At 56.6% G+C, this 14,241-nt stretch overlaps 1 protein-coding gene across 2 annotated transcripts; it reads left to right on the forward strand.

Moving 5' to 3' along the window:
- Nucleotides 1–3,952: 3,952 nt before the first annotated feature.
- Nucleotides 3,953–14,016, forward strand: PKDCC (protein kinase domain containing, cytoplasmic). Of its 2 annotated transcripts, XM_074378771.1 has the most exons (7): nt 3,961–4,762; nt 8,946–9,068; nt 9,683–9,954; nt 10,615–10,694; nt 10,952–11,059; nt 12,708–12,881; nt 13,099–14,016. In XM_074378771.1, the coding sequence occupies exons 1-7, from the start codon at nt 4,124–4,126 to the stop codon at nt 13,182–13,184; spliced, it is 1,482 nt and encodes a 493-aa protein (XP_074234872.1). In that variant the 5' UTR covers nt 3,961–4,123; the 3' UTR covers nt 13,185–14,016. The 2 variants fall into 2 exon arrangements, with proteins under 2 accessions (XP_074234874.1, XP_074234872.1); XM_074378773.1 differs by lacking the exon at nt 13,099–14,016 and having other exon boundaries at nt 3,953–4,762; nt 12,164–12,850.
- The last annotated feature ends 225 nt before the right edge of the window (nt 14,017–14,241 follow it).

Raw genomic sequence — 14,241 nt, forward strand, 5'->3', positions numbered from 1 at the left:
CTGCAGTTCACCGTGGGGTGGGGAGGCAAGGAGGCCTCTTCTGATCGACCGCTGGTTTGTTGATTTGGGAAAAAGTGAAAATTCCAGACACAGAGAGAGCCCAAGAGGCTGGGAGATTTCACCAGTGGAAACCAGGATGGAAAGTAAAGCCATTTCTGCCTCTAGGCAGAGCTAGTTAGTTGTCTAACATGTTGCCACTGATGTTTGTTTAATGTTATCATATTGTATTATACATGTGTGTTATAGCTACAGACTCCACACACCGAGGGCTTAGCCTGTGCTGGGCACTTTATATGTCTTCACATTTCATCCACTCAACTTTACAAGGTAGGTGCTATTTTTATCCCCCATTTTCCTCAGGAGAAAATGAATACATAGAGAGGTTAACTAACTCACCCAGAGTAACTCAATTAATGAAATTAGAACCCCAGTTTCTTGGACTCCAAGTCCCAAGCCCTTTGCTCTACCTCCAGGTTCCCAAGACCTGAGAAATGTATTTTGTACATTTCCTTTTAAAGAAAATTAACCACAGAATTCTGAGACTAGGTCTTCAAGATCTCAGAGACCCATACATCCCAGCTGGAGAAGCACTCTCTGTAACTCACTACTTTTGGGAGACCTTGAAGAACCAGCTAGCAGAGTTTACGTGGAAAGGCTACAAGCGGGCATTTCAGGAAGAGGAACTGGGAAGGCCACTGGGGAAAACGCTAATGACGGCTGCAAGTCAGGAGACTGTGCAGGCAGCAGTAGGAGGGGGTGCATCTAGCTCTGTGCAGGGAAAGGGCTAGGTGGAGGGCTGGGGCCAGTTTCCAGAGAGCTGAAGGCTGCAGTTTGGTTTATTCTCCAGGTTTTTGAGCAGCAGAGTGATACTCCAAAAGAGGTATTTTGAGACCTGAGATGGAGGGAAAAGGTAGACAATAAAGAGAACTGAGGAGAGGTTGGTACTACAATCCTGGCAGATTAGGACGACCTGACAAAACATGCAGAAAGGGGGTATCTAAAAGAAAAATTTAGTATTTTGGAGTTAGGGCCCTGTGCCTCCTCCAGAAGGACTGCTGTCCAAGTTTGGGTGGAGGGGGGGTGTTGTAGACAGAGAGGGGAGATGGAAAACTTGGTGTGTCTGCAGCATGGAGCCCTCGCACTGGCAGACCCCGGTCTGAGCGCTGCTGTGGCCCCAAGTGAGAGCTGCAAGAGGGTTCTACTATGGGGACAGCACTCATGGCTCTGAGCTGGACACTAGCCTGAGGGCTCTGGCCTGGGAGGCCCAGGCTACTGGCCCTGCCAGGTCTTGGGGCAGAATGGATGGACACACTGTAGGTCTGGATCCTGAAGCATGCTTTTGTGTCTGTTCCAGTTATTTGAAATGATGATTCCACTCCTTGGGTGGCAAAAAAAAAAAAAAAAAGCAAACAAGCAAAATTTGGTTAAGAATTCAAGAAACTGCCAATGCAGAAACTCTAATCTGTTCAAAAAGTTCAATCCCTTTTTTTCAGAGGCCAAAAAACTATTTCCATCAAAGATTGTATATGTCTGCGTGTCTGAGAGCTGGTGAGTGAGACAGAGTGAGTGTGAGAACGAGAGTTGAAATGCCTTTGTTCCCGTGTGCGAGGCCACCGCTCCGTGGGCTCATGTGTATGCACTGTATGTACGTACATTCAGGCCTGTTTCTCAGGCCCTGTGTGCATTGAACTTTCAAACCATAACAGAAACACTGAAGCTTGGCAAAGATATCACAGGAATAATTATCTAATTTCAGAACATGTTATTATAATACCTACACGATGTGTAACGAACTTAACAATGTTCACGTTATATTTACCAACTCTGAGTTACAGGTCCACAATGCTACATCCTATCCCAAAGGCTTCTCCAAGACCCTAGAACAGAGCAGGCCCCAAAGAAAGCTCTTTAAGGAATCCCCCCCACACACACACACAGTGGCTTCCTCTTGGATGAGGAGGTTTGGCTAATAGATATGAGGAGGTCTCTGGAAGTAGGGCAGAGCCTATCTTGGGATGGCAACTCTGTCCTCCAGGAATCCCCATTTCTCCCCAGTGGAGGAGCCCCTGGAACTGGTAAGGAAACAGCCATATTGGGGTCACAGAAGCAGCAGGCTTTCTCTGCCTCAGCTGTGGGCCAGGGGGCCTCCTGATCTGCGAGGCTCCCCTTTTCCCCAGAGGGCTGGATTGGACTGTGGCTGAGTGTAAGGGGAATGTTTGCTGTTTGCTGCTGCTCCCTGTTGACTTTAGCCAGTAGCTCTGTTTACAAACCCAGGTTGGTTTTCCCAGCACAGTTAATTAGACCAAAGACATCTGGTGTGAGGGCTAGGGAGGGCATCTGCTCAGAGCCTTCCCCCAACACCCAGCAGCCAAGGGCCAGCACAGGGCAGAGCAGCTAAACAGGACCAGACCAAACTCCCCCAAACCCAAGGTCCTCAAGAGAATCGTGGCTTCTCTCACATGCTTGCTAAGTTAGACTGGTCCCCAACCCTCCAAGTCTCAGGGGACCCCAGGAGTCAGGGCTGGACGCCCCTGCGTCAGTGGGGCTGATTACAGGCTGGAGATCAAGGACTCAGCGCTCTCCTCTGTCCTTCCAGGTCCAAAAAACCAGGCAGAGATTCCTGTCCCCTCTCTCATCACAGAGATTGCACTCTGCAGGGACGACAGAACTCTCCAGCCTCCTGGAGGGAAGATTTTCTAGGCCCTCCACCTCTTCCCTGCCTCCTCTCCAGCCAATCTCTGACACTGCGGGGAGGAAAGAGATTAACCAGTAGAGGACAAGAGGGAGGCCGGAAGGTGCCGAGGAAGGTGGGAAGGTCTAGGTGGACAGTTCCAGGGCAGTAAGGAAGAGAAGCTTTGGGGGGGGGGGCTTATCTCTCCCAGGAGGGGGGAGCTCACTACAAACAGCTAATGCACTGGCGTGTGAAAGCTCCTCAATTAGCACTAATGATGCAATCAGGGAGGGAGGAGGAGGGGCCAGAAGTTCTGGTGGAGTCAGCACCTACTTACACACAGGGTACACATTCCTTTCTTTGGACACAGTGGCCCCTTCAGACACACTAATGCACACACTCCACAATCTGGACCACGCACGTCCGTGGGTACAAATGCAGTCTTTGCACAGCCTACTAGCACGCATATGGTTCGTGATCTGCTGCTGACCGCGTCTGATTGTAAGGGTCCTGGGAAGAGGGGCTTCAGGGACAAGGAAAATCAGAAATCAAAGACTTGGTAGAGAGGGTTTAAGAGGGCATCTCCGAAAACCTCATGATTTTTCCTCTGATCCCAGAGTTCCCGTTCCACGCGCGCTCGCAGGTGCCAGCCCCTCAGCGCCAGTCTCCCCCATCCTCCGCCCCCGAATCCGGGACTGGGCGAGAAGCCGCCTCCCGCAACCCGATCCGCGCGCCTTCCCTGCTCCCAGTTAGCCCCAAGGCCCCGGGTCCCAGGGAGGGCGCTCTGGGCTCTGGGATCACGCGGATCCCCAGCACCCCGGACCCAGCTGCTCGTGCCCTCCGGAACCCGTTACTCTCTGGCCTCGCCCCTTCATCTTCTTCCCAACCCTGCCCAGCAGGCTCCGTTAGCCGCCTCTGGGTCCCGTTATCCGGCCGCCCCGGCCCCGTTATCCGCCCTCGCTGGGCCCAAAGGCCCCGCGCGTCCCGGGGCCGCTGCCGCCCCCTCCCTATCTCCGCGGCCCGAGCTCGGGGGCCGCGGGCTGGGCAGGGCCGGAGCCGCCTCTGCGCGGCTTCCCAGGCCCGGACGGCCGCGGGAGGAGGTCCCGCTGTCAGTCAGCGGGGAAGGCCGGGCCGGGCGGCCGGAGGGGGCGGCGCCGAGGACGGGCTCGGGCCGGGAGCTGGGAGGCGGAGGCGGAGGGGGCGGGGGCGGGGGCGGCTCCGGGCCTTATAAGCGGCGGGGGCAGGGCGGGAGGGAGGCAAGTGTCAGGCCGATGTGCCGCCCGCGAGGGGCCGGGGCCGGGGTCGGGGCCGCCGGGGCCATGCGCGCGGGCTGGGCAGGGGGCCGGCGGGTCTCAGAGCGGAGCCGCCTCGGAGCCTGAGCCTCTCGGGGCCGGGGCCGGGGCCGGGGAGCCGCGCGGGGCCGGCCGGCCGGGGGGGGGGGGGAGGGGAGCGATGCGGCGCCGGCGGGCGGTGGTGGCCGCGGGTTTCTGCGCCTCATTCCTGCTGGGCTCGGTCCTCAACGTGCTCTTCGCACCGGGCTCGGAGCCTCCGCGGCCCGGCCAGTCCCCGGGGCCCTCGCCAGCCCCGGGCCCGAGCCGTCGCGGGGGCCGCGGGGAGTTGGCCCGGCAGATCCGAGCGCGCTACGAGGAGGTGCAGCGCTATTCCCGCGGGGGCCCCGGGCCAGGGGCCGGCCGGCCGGAGCGGCGGCGCCTGATGGACCTGGCTCCGGGCGGCCCGGGCCTGCAGCGTCCCCGGCCCCCGCGGGCCCGGCCCCTGCCCGACGGCGCCCCGGGCTGGCCCCCGGCTCCCGGCCCGGGCTCCCCCGGCCCAGGCCCGCGCCTGGGCTGCGCCGCGCTCCGCAACGTGTCCGGAGCACAGTACGTGGGCTCCGGCTACACCAAGGCCGTGTACCGGGTCCGCCTGCCCGGCGGCGCCGCGGTGGCGCTCAAGGCGGTGGACTTCAGCGGCCACGATCTGGGCAGCTGCGTGCGCGAGTTCGGGGCGCGGAGGGGCTGCTATCGGCTGGCGGCGCACAAGCTGCTCAAGGAGATGGTGCTGCTGGAGCGGCTGCGGCACCCCAACGTGCTGCAGGTACGAGGGTGGGGGTGCGGGGGTGAGGGTGCTGGCTGGACGTGCCCAGGCCCAATCACTCTGCCTGGAAAAATAACCCTTGGTCTTACAGATAAAGAAGCAGAGCCCCAGTGACTGTGCCCAGGTTAAGCTGGGGGCAGGACCCCGACCTTGGCCGCCTCCCACTACACCACCCTGCCTCTCACTGTTGGGTGGCCGTCCCTTTACGGAGGGACTCCCGAGTTTCTCAGCTTTCACACTGTATCCCTTGAAGTCAAAGGCAAGGACAGAGGGTCCCCAAACTCGGGGTGGGCGTGGGAGCCCGTTAGGACTTAGGACCCTGTTTCTGGCTGGAACTGGGCTGTTAAGCACAAGGGAAACGACACTGAATAGAGGTCATCCCTGAGTCAGTATCCCAACTGCAGTGATAGGGTCCCCTTTCTTGATGGAATCGGAACCCCACTTCTCTCAACTTCCAGTGACTTATCTGGCTTTGAAGTTGGGGTGGGATAGCAGTGAGATTAGGAAGAGCAAGAAAGAGACCAGGCTTGATTCCCAAAGAATATTCCCACCCCCTACTCCCCACCCTACCCAGAAGCCACTGGAAGGACTGGAGGGGATTGAGTTGTAGGCCAGAAATTGCACAGCCCTACCCAGAAGAGACCCTGGGGTCCTCCAGGCCTTAAAGTTGGCTTTCGAACCATTGCGGAAGCCTCAGGGTCCTAGCTTGGGGGACAGGCTGAGGCCCTGAGGGTCTGAATGTTATGTTATCTGAGCCAATGTGGCCAAGAGGCTGGAAGCTTGAGAAGGCTAGATACCCTGGTCCTACTAAATGGGACTCTGTTTCTCCTGTTCACTGAGGGGCGAGGGGAAAGATGAGACCCCACCTTGTCCCCTCCAGGCCAGAACAGGAGAGTGGTCCTCTCACAGTCCCAGCACTGCCCTTCTTTCTCTCCCCTAGCTCTCCTCCGGCCTTGAGTCAGCCCTAGGATAGACACCCTGTTCCCTTTGCACATGTCTGAGCAGACTGAGGGGAATCCCTGACTGCTCTTGGCCTAGCGAATGTAAGGCGTGTGCAGGCTCCCCAGCTGAGGAACCTTGCCCACACCTTCCACCTCGTAGCCCAAATCAGATTAACCTTTCTGCACCCAGCAGAAGTGACCAGAAACCCCGGAGGCCCTCCCTTCTTTTCTCAGGAGGGGGATGGACCACAGGTCTGGGTGGGTATTGCAGAATAAAAGAGAGAGGCCAGAGAGCTATTTATACTCCTGCTGGCTCCCAGTGTCCCCAGGCTACTCCAGCCCTGGTCAGACACTTGTTCACTGGGTCCTGGGCCTTGAACTGGTTGCAGAAGGTCAGGCAGAGCCAACAGTTGTGGGTGGTTATGCCCGGTTGCACAGCTGACACAGCGGAGCTTCAGGGAGTGAACAGCTGGTTACGTGGCCATTCTAACTGGGAGGGTCTTGTTCTCATCGCTTCCCAGGGGCTCCTGGGAACTTTTTGGAAACCCTGGGGTGTCAGCCAGATTCCAAGGGGGTGGAGAAGGTCTTGAGTGTCTTAGCAGGATATTAAGTGTTAGTTAATTGACTCAAGATCCTCCTCCCTTTTGACAGATTTGAGGTTTGACGTGCTTTGCTGTCCCTTAAGGAACTCCTCCCGCCCTCTCTTACCCCACCCAGACTTCCCGAAGAGCATCCAGTTAACTGCCCCTACATACATCACAGACTGGTCCTCCACTTTAATGTCAGGCCCCCAGCCCAATACTGATGATGTCAAAGGAAAAGATTACAACTGAATCGTTTTCACCCATTCCTTTTCTAGACCGATACTGGGTCTGTCTGGGATTGGCTGTGTGATTCTTACAGGGTCGAAGACTGGGGTTCATTGCCCTGGGGCACAAGTGTTGTAAGGTGGGGAGTGTCCCAGGTCCTTTCTATGAGGGCAAAGGTGAAAAGCTACCATTATGGGGTAGTGGAGGTAACTTAATGTGAATTTAGGGGCTGCTTTGGTGGTGAGGCTCCTACATTTATCCCCTGACCCCCACACTAGTATCCCTCTGGCTTCTTCAGCAGTGTCGCCTCTGCTGCTGGGAAGCCTGCCTGGGCTCTCCCTGCTCAGGAGGCGTCAGCTTGGGTGTGTGGAAAGCTAGAAATAATGTTTTATGAATACCTCGTAATATTTAAAATTTCAAAATTGTTCAACTGTTTGCTGAATCAGGGAGGAGCCAGAGAATGTTTCCCACTCCCCCAGGCTGCCCTAAGCCCCCTCCCCTCCTCTGGCAGCCCCCAAGTTAATGCTGTGGGTTCAAATGGAAAAGGCCCAGGATAGCATGTCCCACTGGGCACTTCAGAGCACCTGCTCCAGTCTCCAGGGACTGCCTGGGTGAGCTCTCTCTATCCATCTTCTGTGACCCCTCCCCAGCCCACCTCTGACAGACACACACACACACACACACAGACTCCTTCACGTGATAGATGCCTCTATAGCCCAGGGTCAAAGGGCATAGGGGTCTTCCCTCCTCTGCACCTCTGTCATCCCCCAGGGCCTCAGGCCTCAGATGGGGCCCCAGGCCTCTTCCCAGATTCTGGCCCTGCTAGAGTGTATTTCTTCTCCCAAATGAACAAAAGATGCAACTGAAATGCTCAGCCTAAGGCTTCCTTCTGGTGGGAGGGGGGGCGGTTAATGGTGTCTTTTTATTTTTTCCTGAGGGGTGTTGATTAATACCTCGTTAACAGCGCATTTAACGACCTCCGGGTGTTTAATAACCTTCAGAAGTTTCCCACAAAGGCTCAAACTCTGGGCAAGAAAATGAGAACCAGGCCCCAGCACTGCTGCCCTTACTTCCCCCTACCTCTGCCCCACTGGGGTCTGGGGCCTCCCTAGGCTGATGCAGGTCAGGGAGGGGAGGGTGGAGAGACAGGGAAGAAGAGGGCACCCGGGACTGCCCCCTGATCCCGCAGGTCTCAGCCCTAGTGATCTGATGGCAGACATTGAGACATGCCTTCCCTCCTGCCTGCTGGTCTGAGGCGGTGGGCTCCAGGGAGAGGGAGCCCAAAGGGCGCTCCTGAGATGCAAGGGAGCATGTCAGGGCCTGGAGTGGTGCTGGGAGGGGTGTGAAGGGTGACAGTATACAGGGACATCTAGCCCAGGGGCTTGGCCCCCCCCGCTGCCCTTCCCCCCACCCTGGGCAGCTCTCTCCTCTCCCTACTCTGGCCTGGACAACTCAGCCTTTGTGCTCCTACCCCACAGGGTGCTGGTTGTTTTCAGCACCGGCTGATCCCTAGCTGGTGTGCAGTGTGGTGGGAGAGGCTGGGAGAAGCAGGGCTTTCTGTGGATGCTGGTTTAGGTGTTAGTGACAAAGTCAGGCTGTGCTTCCCAGAAGCCCCTGACCAGCTGAGCTGTACCAAGCCCCTCCCCCAGATCATGTGGCGTGGGCAGGCCTTGTGAGCATGCCCTCAAAGGGCCAGTCTTCCCCAGGAACCATCTCTTACCACTACCCGATGTGAGTGACCCCCTGCCCCGCCCAACAACTATGCAAAGAACACCGGAGGATCTGCCCCTTAGACACTTTGTCTTATCAACACTTGTTACCAGTCCCAAGGGAGATTGCTTCTCCTTGAGAAAGCCCACAGCAGAGAAAAAATGAAGGTGCCAGAAAGTGGGTATGATGAAGAAAGGACAAGGGTTAGAGCGGGGGAGGAGTTATAATAACCACCCGCTGGTGTGTCGATTAGCAAATGGTACTCTTGGAAAGAACCAGGCTGTGGAATCAGAGTGACATATATTTGAATCCTAGCTCCTGCATTTCTTAGCTGTGTGACCCTGTGCAAGTAACTTAACCTCTCTGAGTTAGTTTCCTCATGTGTGAGTTAGAGATAATAATAGTACCTACCATGCTCTATTAAGGTTATTCTAAGAATTGAGTTATACATATAAAACATTTAGCACAGTGCCTGGCACATGGTTAACACAGTAGCCAGATCTGCCCATTTACCTGAATGGCAGAGGTAAGGGGCTGATGGAGTCAGTAGGAACTCAGGCTTCTGGGACACAGGACAGGCTTCCTGGGCAGTGTTGCTATTCTATTCTGGCCTGAGCTGAAGCAAAGACCTAGGGATGAGGCAGAAGAGGCATTTGACAGCCCAGCCCTTCCCTGTCCCCACCCCCACCCTGTGACCTCATGACCTGCCTGGGCCTCTTCCAGCTCTATGGCTACTGCTACCAGGACAGCGAGGACATCCCGGACACTCTGACCACCATCACGGAGCTGGGCGCCCCAGTGGAAATGATCCAGCTGCTGCAGACTTCCTGGGAGGATCGATTCCGAGTGAGCAGGGAGGAGGGCCGGGCCCTGGGCTATTTGCTGGGATGGTTCTCCCTTAGAAGGCCAGCCCTCCAGAGCAGCTCTGACTCCTCCTCAGTCGAGGGAGAGGGAGGGAAGGATGGAGCAAAGCTGACTCGGCCATCAGCCAAAGGGTTAAAAAAAGAAACAAGACAGAGGATCCTGAGGGTTTTGTGCTCCTGCTCCAAACACACACACACACACACCCTCACCCTGGCTGCAGGAGGGTCAGCGTCCTAGGACTAGAAAAGATCTTAAGTTCATCTTGACCCTCCCTCTATTTCCATACACTGGACAGAAGCTACACTAAAGATACACCTTCAGGGAGGAGATTCATCATCCCTAGACTTCCCTGCTGCCCATTTTCTATGTCCTCCATGTTACCAGCAGGGTCAGGCTAGCCAAGAGGTAACAGAAAGTCACTGACTTGCTCAGTAAGGCCCCAAGCCTCGGTCCTTAGTGAACACTAGAGCCTTTAAGAGGAAGGCAACCCCTCGCCCCGTCCCAGCTAAGTCCCAAGCCCCAAAGGAGGGAGTCCTGGAGCCCCCAGGCCCCCTCCCAGGAGAGAAGCAGTGAGCAGCCCGGTGTCTGCCCCTCAGATCTGCCTGAGCCTGGGCCGCCTTCTCCACCACCTGGCCCACTCCCCGCTGGGCTCCGTCACTCTGCTGGACTTCCGCCCCCGACAGTTTGTGCTGGTGGATGGGGAGCTGAAGGTGACAGATCTGGATGACGCCCGCGTGGAGGAGACGCCGTGTTCAGGCAGCGCCGACTGCATACTCGAGTTCCCAGCCAGGAACTTCACCCTGCCCTGCTCAGCGCAGGGCTGGTGCGAGGCCATGAACGAGAAACGCAACCTCTACAACGCCTACAGGTGCCCTTCACCCCCACTCAGGAAGGCCAGTGACGGAGCGCGGACCCCAGGGGCACCAGCAGGGAGAGAGCCAGTGTGGGGTTCAGGGGAACAGCCAGGGCGAGGAGACTTGGCCATGACCAATGGAGCAGCAGGGGCGGGGAAAGGCTTCCACCCAGTCAGGAAGGGAACATTCAGGCTCCTGAAGCTAAAAATAGTCAGCTCCAAGGAGAATCTGGGTTGGAGGGTGGCAGCTGGAGGCTTCTTAAAATAGTGTCAGACTCAGAGACCAGGGCTGGTGGGATGGGCACTGCCCCTTCCTCCCCTAGCCCTTCACCCCTGGAAGCTCCTCATAGGACCAAGCCATGGGGCTGCTCTGACACTGGTCAACGGGGTGATAATGTGGGGCTTAGGGGGTGGGGAAGTCCTGGGGACAGAAGGGGAAAACAGACCTCAGATTTCAGTTTGGTATGATATTACCTGTGGCCCTAGCATGTGCCTAGACCCCTATCCTGAGTCTGAATAGACTCCGTGGCACGCTCTGGGGGTATAGATGCCTAGCTGGTTGGCCTGAGGGGTCAGGCTTCCTGGCCAGATTGGGGTTCTGTCCCAAGTTGGGGTAGAGAAGGGATGTGTCCCCAAAGGCAGGACCACTGAGCCCCTGACTTCTCTCTGCCCTAGGTTTTTCTTCACATACCTCCTGCCCCACAGTGCCCCACCCTCACTACGGCCTCTGCTGGACAGCATTGTCAACGCCACAGGTGAGCTCTCCAGGGCCCACCTGCTTCCCATCACCCTGCTCCTACCCTAGCAGGCATGGTAACAAGAATGACCCAGGACAGCTCATGGTCCAGAAACCATCATTTCCCAAAGTGACATTCGGTGGCAGCCCTTCTCCCTGATCCTCTGGACATCAGGACCCAGGCTCCAAGGGGAGAGGGAGAAAGGCAGCTGGCAGCCCACCTCAGGGAGAAGTCGGAGCCCAGATACCCTCTCATAGCCACACTGCACTCTGCAGGAGAGCTCACCTGGGGTGTGGACGAGACCCTGGCCCAGCTGGAGAAGGTGCTGCACCTGTACCGGAGCGGGCAGTATCTGCAGAACTCCACGGCAGGCAGCAGAGCGGGTGCGTGGCCTCGGCGGGGATCTAGGGGCTGGGGAGGTGGGGAGCAGATGCAAGGGTGAGTGACCCCCCGAAGAGGGCCCAGTGGCTCATCCTCCCTCTCAGCCTCACTTGGGGTGATGGAGAGACCGCTGAGCACTTAGCCTTCACTTAGAGGTCTTATCTCTGGCTGAGTGAGAACAATTATAATTGGGCCTTGAACTGAGGGGTGGGGACCAACACCCCTTCCTAGGGTGGCTGCAAACCCCACGATATACTGACTGTGTAACTTTGAGCAAATTCTTACTCCTTGAACCTCACTTTCCTCATCTGTGAGTTGGGTTCAGTATTACCTGCCTCACAAAAGTCTCATGAGGATTAAATGCCAAGTGAAATGTGTGAAAGCAATTAGCCCATTTCCTGTTACACAGCTGGAGCACAATGTATGTTTGCTTCTCTTTCCTTCCTCGCCCTTCTGGGGCTAGGAGGGCAGCTGGAGGTGGAGAAGTTCTCCACGCTGAAACCAGTTCGGGAGCCCCAGAGCAGGGAGAGGATCCTAGCCACGGGGCTGTGGTCCCTGCGCTGAGGCCCTGGGGTTTAGCATGGTTGGCGGGGGGCGAGGGATGGGCAGCGTCCGTATTCAAGGAGCTCTGGCCAGTCTGAGGGGTGGGGGAGCCCTCGTTAGCCCTGTAAATAAAGTTTAACGAGGTGAACAATGGCTGGCTCTGTCCCTGAGGACGCCGTTTATGGGGCAATAAATCACAGCCAACCCTGGACTTTGGTCTAGCCCCTGGTAGAAGGAGGAGGCAGGAGGGCGGGGTGGCCAGAGGCCCAGGGCTTCTGCATTATCAGCCCAGAGCTGGGGCTCCCCAGGCAGCGGGAAGGACTCAGGGAACAGGAGGCCTGAGCTAAACAGCTTCTGGACTGAGGAGATTCCAGAGCCTTTGGGGGCTCTTTCTGTGTAATGGGGAGATCTCAGATTCTTCCTCCAGCCTCCGCCCCAAACACTGAAGTTGTGGATTCCCACATGGTAATTTTTTTGTGTGTTTTACATTTATTTGCATGCCTCTGAACTTCAGAAACTCCTGACTGACTGCCCCTACGAGCTTGCCTAACCTCTCTCCCGAGGGCCAGGAGGAAGTGGGACCAGAGGGCAGCTCTAAACTCTTGCTACTCAAAGCGTGGTCCACAGACTGGCAGCACTGGGAAGCTGGCTGCAAATGCCAGTTCCCAGGCCCCACCACAGCTCTTCTGAATCAGAATCTGCATTTTACCCAGATTCTCTGGAGATTCACACGCACATTGAAGTTTGAGCAACCTGGCTTTGAATGTCTAGAATGTCTTGAGCTCAGCAACCAGCCTGGACAGTCTGTAGCTCACGTGTGCATTTATCCCATGCGTGTGCCCACCATCATGTGCAGCCTGAACCAGCTGCATGCCCTTAGATTTGGGAGATGTGCGTCTCCCAAAAAACTAAACCTGAGCTTTGCCTTTCCTGAGTGGTTATCCCGGTTCCACAACGGTAGCTGCCTTCCTCTCCATGCTGGGGGCACTGGGCTAGATTTCAGCTTTCACCTAGGAAATGAGTCTCACAGCCCCTTAGAGAAAGCGGCCCCAGCCGTCTCCCCTGGGCACACAGAGTTCTCATTTGAGTTCCGTCCCCAACCCACAGAGTACCAGCGCCTCCCAGACAGTACCGTCCCCCAGGAAGACTACCGCTGCTGGCCATCCTACCACCACGGAAGCTGCCTCCTGTCAGTGTTCAACCTGGCTGAGGCTGTGGACATTTGTGAGAGCCATGCCCAGTGCCGGGCTTTCGTGGTCACCAATCAGACCACCTGGACAGGTGAGCCATTGGGAAAGGACATCCTGAGGGTGGTGACCTGATCTCCCGGAAGAGATTAACAGGTAGTGGTCCCCCATCAGAAACCAGAAATGATGAGAAGACAAGGAAGCTGAGATGATGAGAGACGAGCATCCTTAAGGCAGTTGTGTTAGGGAGAGTGGCCCCGCCTCCGGGGAGAGAAACATCCAGTCCAGTTACCTCTCATCTCTGTCTCCAGGCCGGCAACTGGTCTTTTTCAAGACAGGATGGAGCCACATGGTCCCTGATCCCAGCAAGACCACATACGTGAGGGCCTCTGGCTGACCTGTCTGTGGGCTCAGCTGACCAGCTGACCAGCTGACCATCCCTGCCAGCTGGGCTTGCCTGTGACTTGCACTAGCAGTACTGCATGTCACCTGGGCACCAGTGCAGACAAGGCTGACATCCCAGACAGACCGAGGTGACCAGGACAACGTGCAATACTGCCAAATGTTAAAATGTGAGTTTACCAGTCTAGGTCTGGGACTGCTGGCCTCAGGGCCAGGAATCATGGGGGGCTGACTGCCCCTCCCACCCTCTGGGCTGCCAGCAAGGCTCAGGCTGGTCTCCCCACTGGGGGCTCTGCCCCTCACTGGGACGGCTCCATGGGAAGCCCCATCACTGTGTTCATAGTGTGAGAATGTAGCCAGAGCCCCTGCTGCTGGCGCTGCTGCACGTGCCATGGCCCGGCAGGGGCCGCGTGGGGACAATCGGTCATGGAGCGCTCTCTCAGCCAAGCTCGCAGTGGGAGATTGGAGGGATGCTATAGGTTGTGAGCGATTCTGTACGTGGGTGGCCACCTCTGGGCACCCGACAGGGGGCGCTCACGGGCCCGCCCAGGGGCCGGGGCAGAGAGCACACAAGGTATGAGCCAAGTCGTGGGGTCGAGGAGCAGGTAGCAGTTTGAGCCAGGACCTGGAGTGGGGGTGGGGCCTTTCTGCCTCATTTGCTTTCAGTGAAAGCCGCAAAGCAGCCAAAACCAGCCTCTCCCCCTTCCTGGAGTTTGTATATCCAGAAGCTTTTGTACTTCTTATTCATTAAAATGTTTATTTTTGTAAAAAAAAAAAAAAAAAAGTCAATTAATAAAACGACATTTCACAGCAAGGACTCTTCCCAAGCCACAGTTTCTTGGGCTGACTTACTCATCCTCAGTTATGTCTTTGATGTATGTTTGTCGGGGTTGGGACAATGTGTCATGGAGGATGTCCTTGGAGGAGTGAAATGTCCATGGCAAACACTGAAGTCAGCAAAACGTGTTCTCAGGCCCAGCTCCTATGGAGCCCCTCTCCCTCCTTGGCCCTCCGCATCCATGTCCTGACCAGAGACACGAGGGACTCCTTCC

Source organism: Camelus bactrianus, chromosome 15 (genome assembly GCF_048773025.1).
Source record: "Camelus bactrianus isolate YW-2024 breed Bactrian camel chromosome 15, ASM4877302v1, whole genome shotgun sequence".
NCBI lineage: Eukaryota > Metazoa > Chordata > Mammalia > Artiodactyla > Camelidae > Camelus > Camelus bactrianus.

Bases quoted from the DNA above. Each gene is read 5' to 3' on its own strand.
- PKDCC (XM_074378771.1), top strand. From the start codon at position 4,124: ATGCGGCGCCGGCGGGCGGTGGTGGCCGCGGGTTTCTGCGCCTCATTC. The intron at 10,695-10,951 runs GTGAGCTCTCCA...TGCACTCTGCAG, and splicing joins CAGCATTGTCAACGCCACAG to GAGAGCTCACCTGGGGTGTG. The intron at 12,882-13,098 runs GTGAGCCATTGG...CTCTGTCTCCAG, and splicing joins CAATCAGACCACCTGGACAG to GCCGGCAACTGGTCTTTTTC.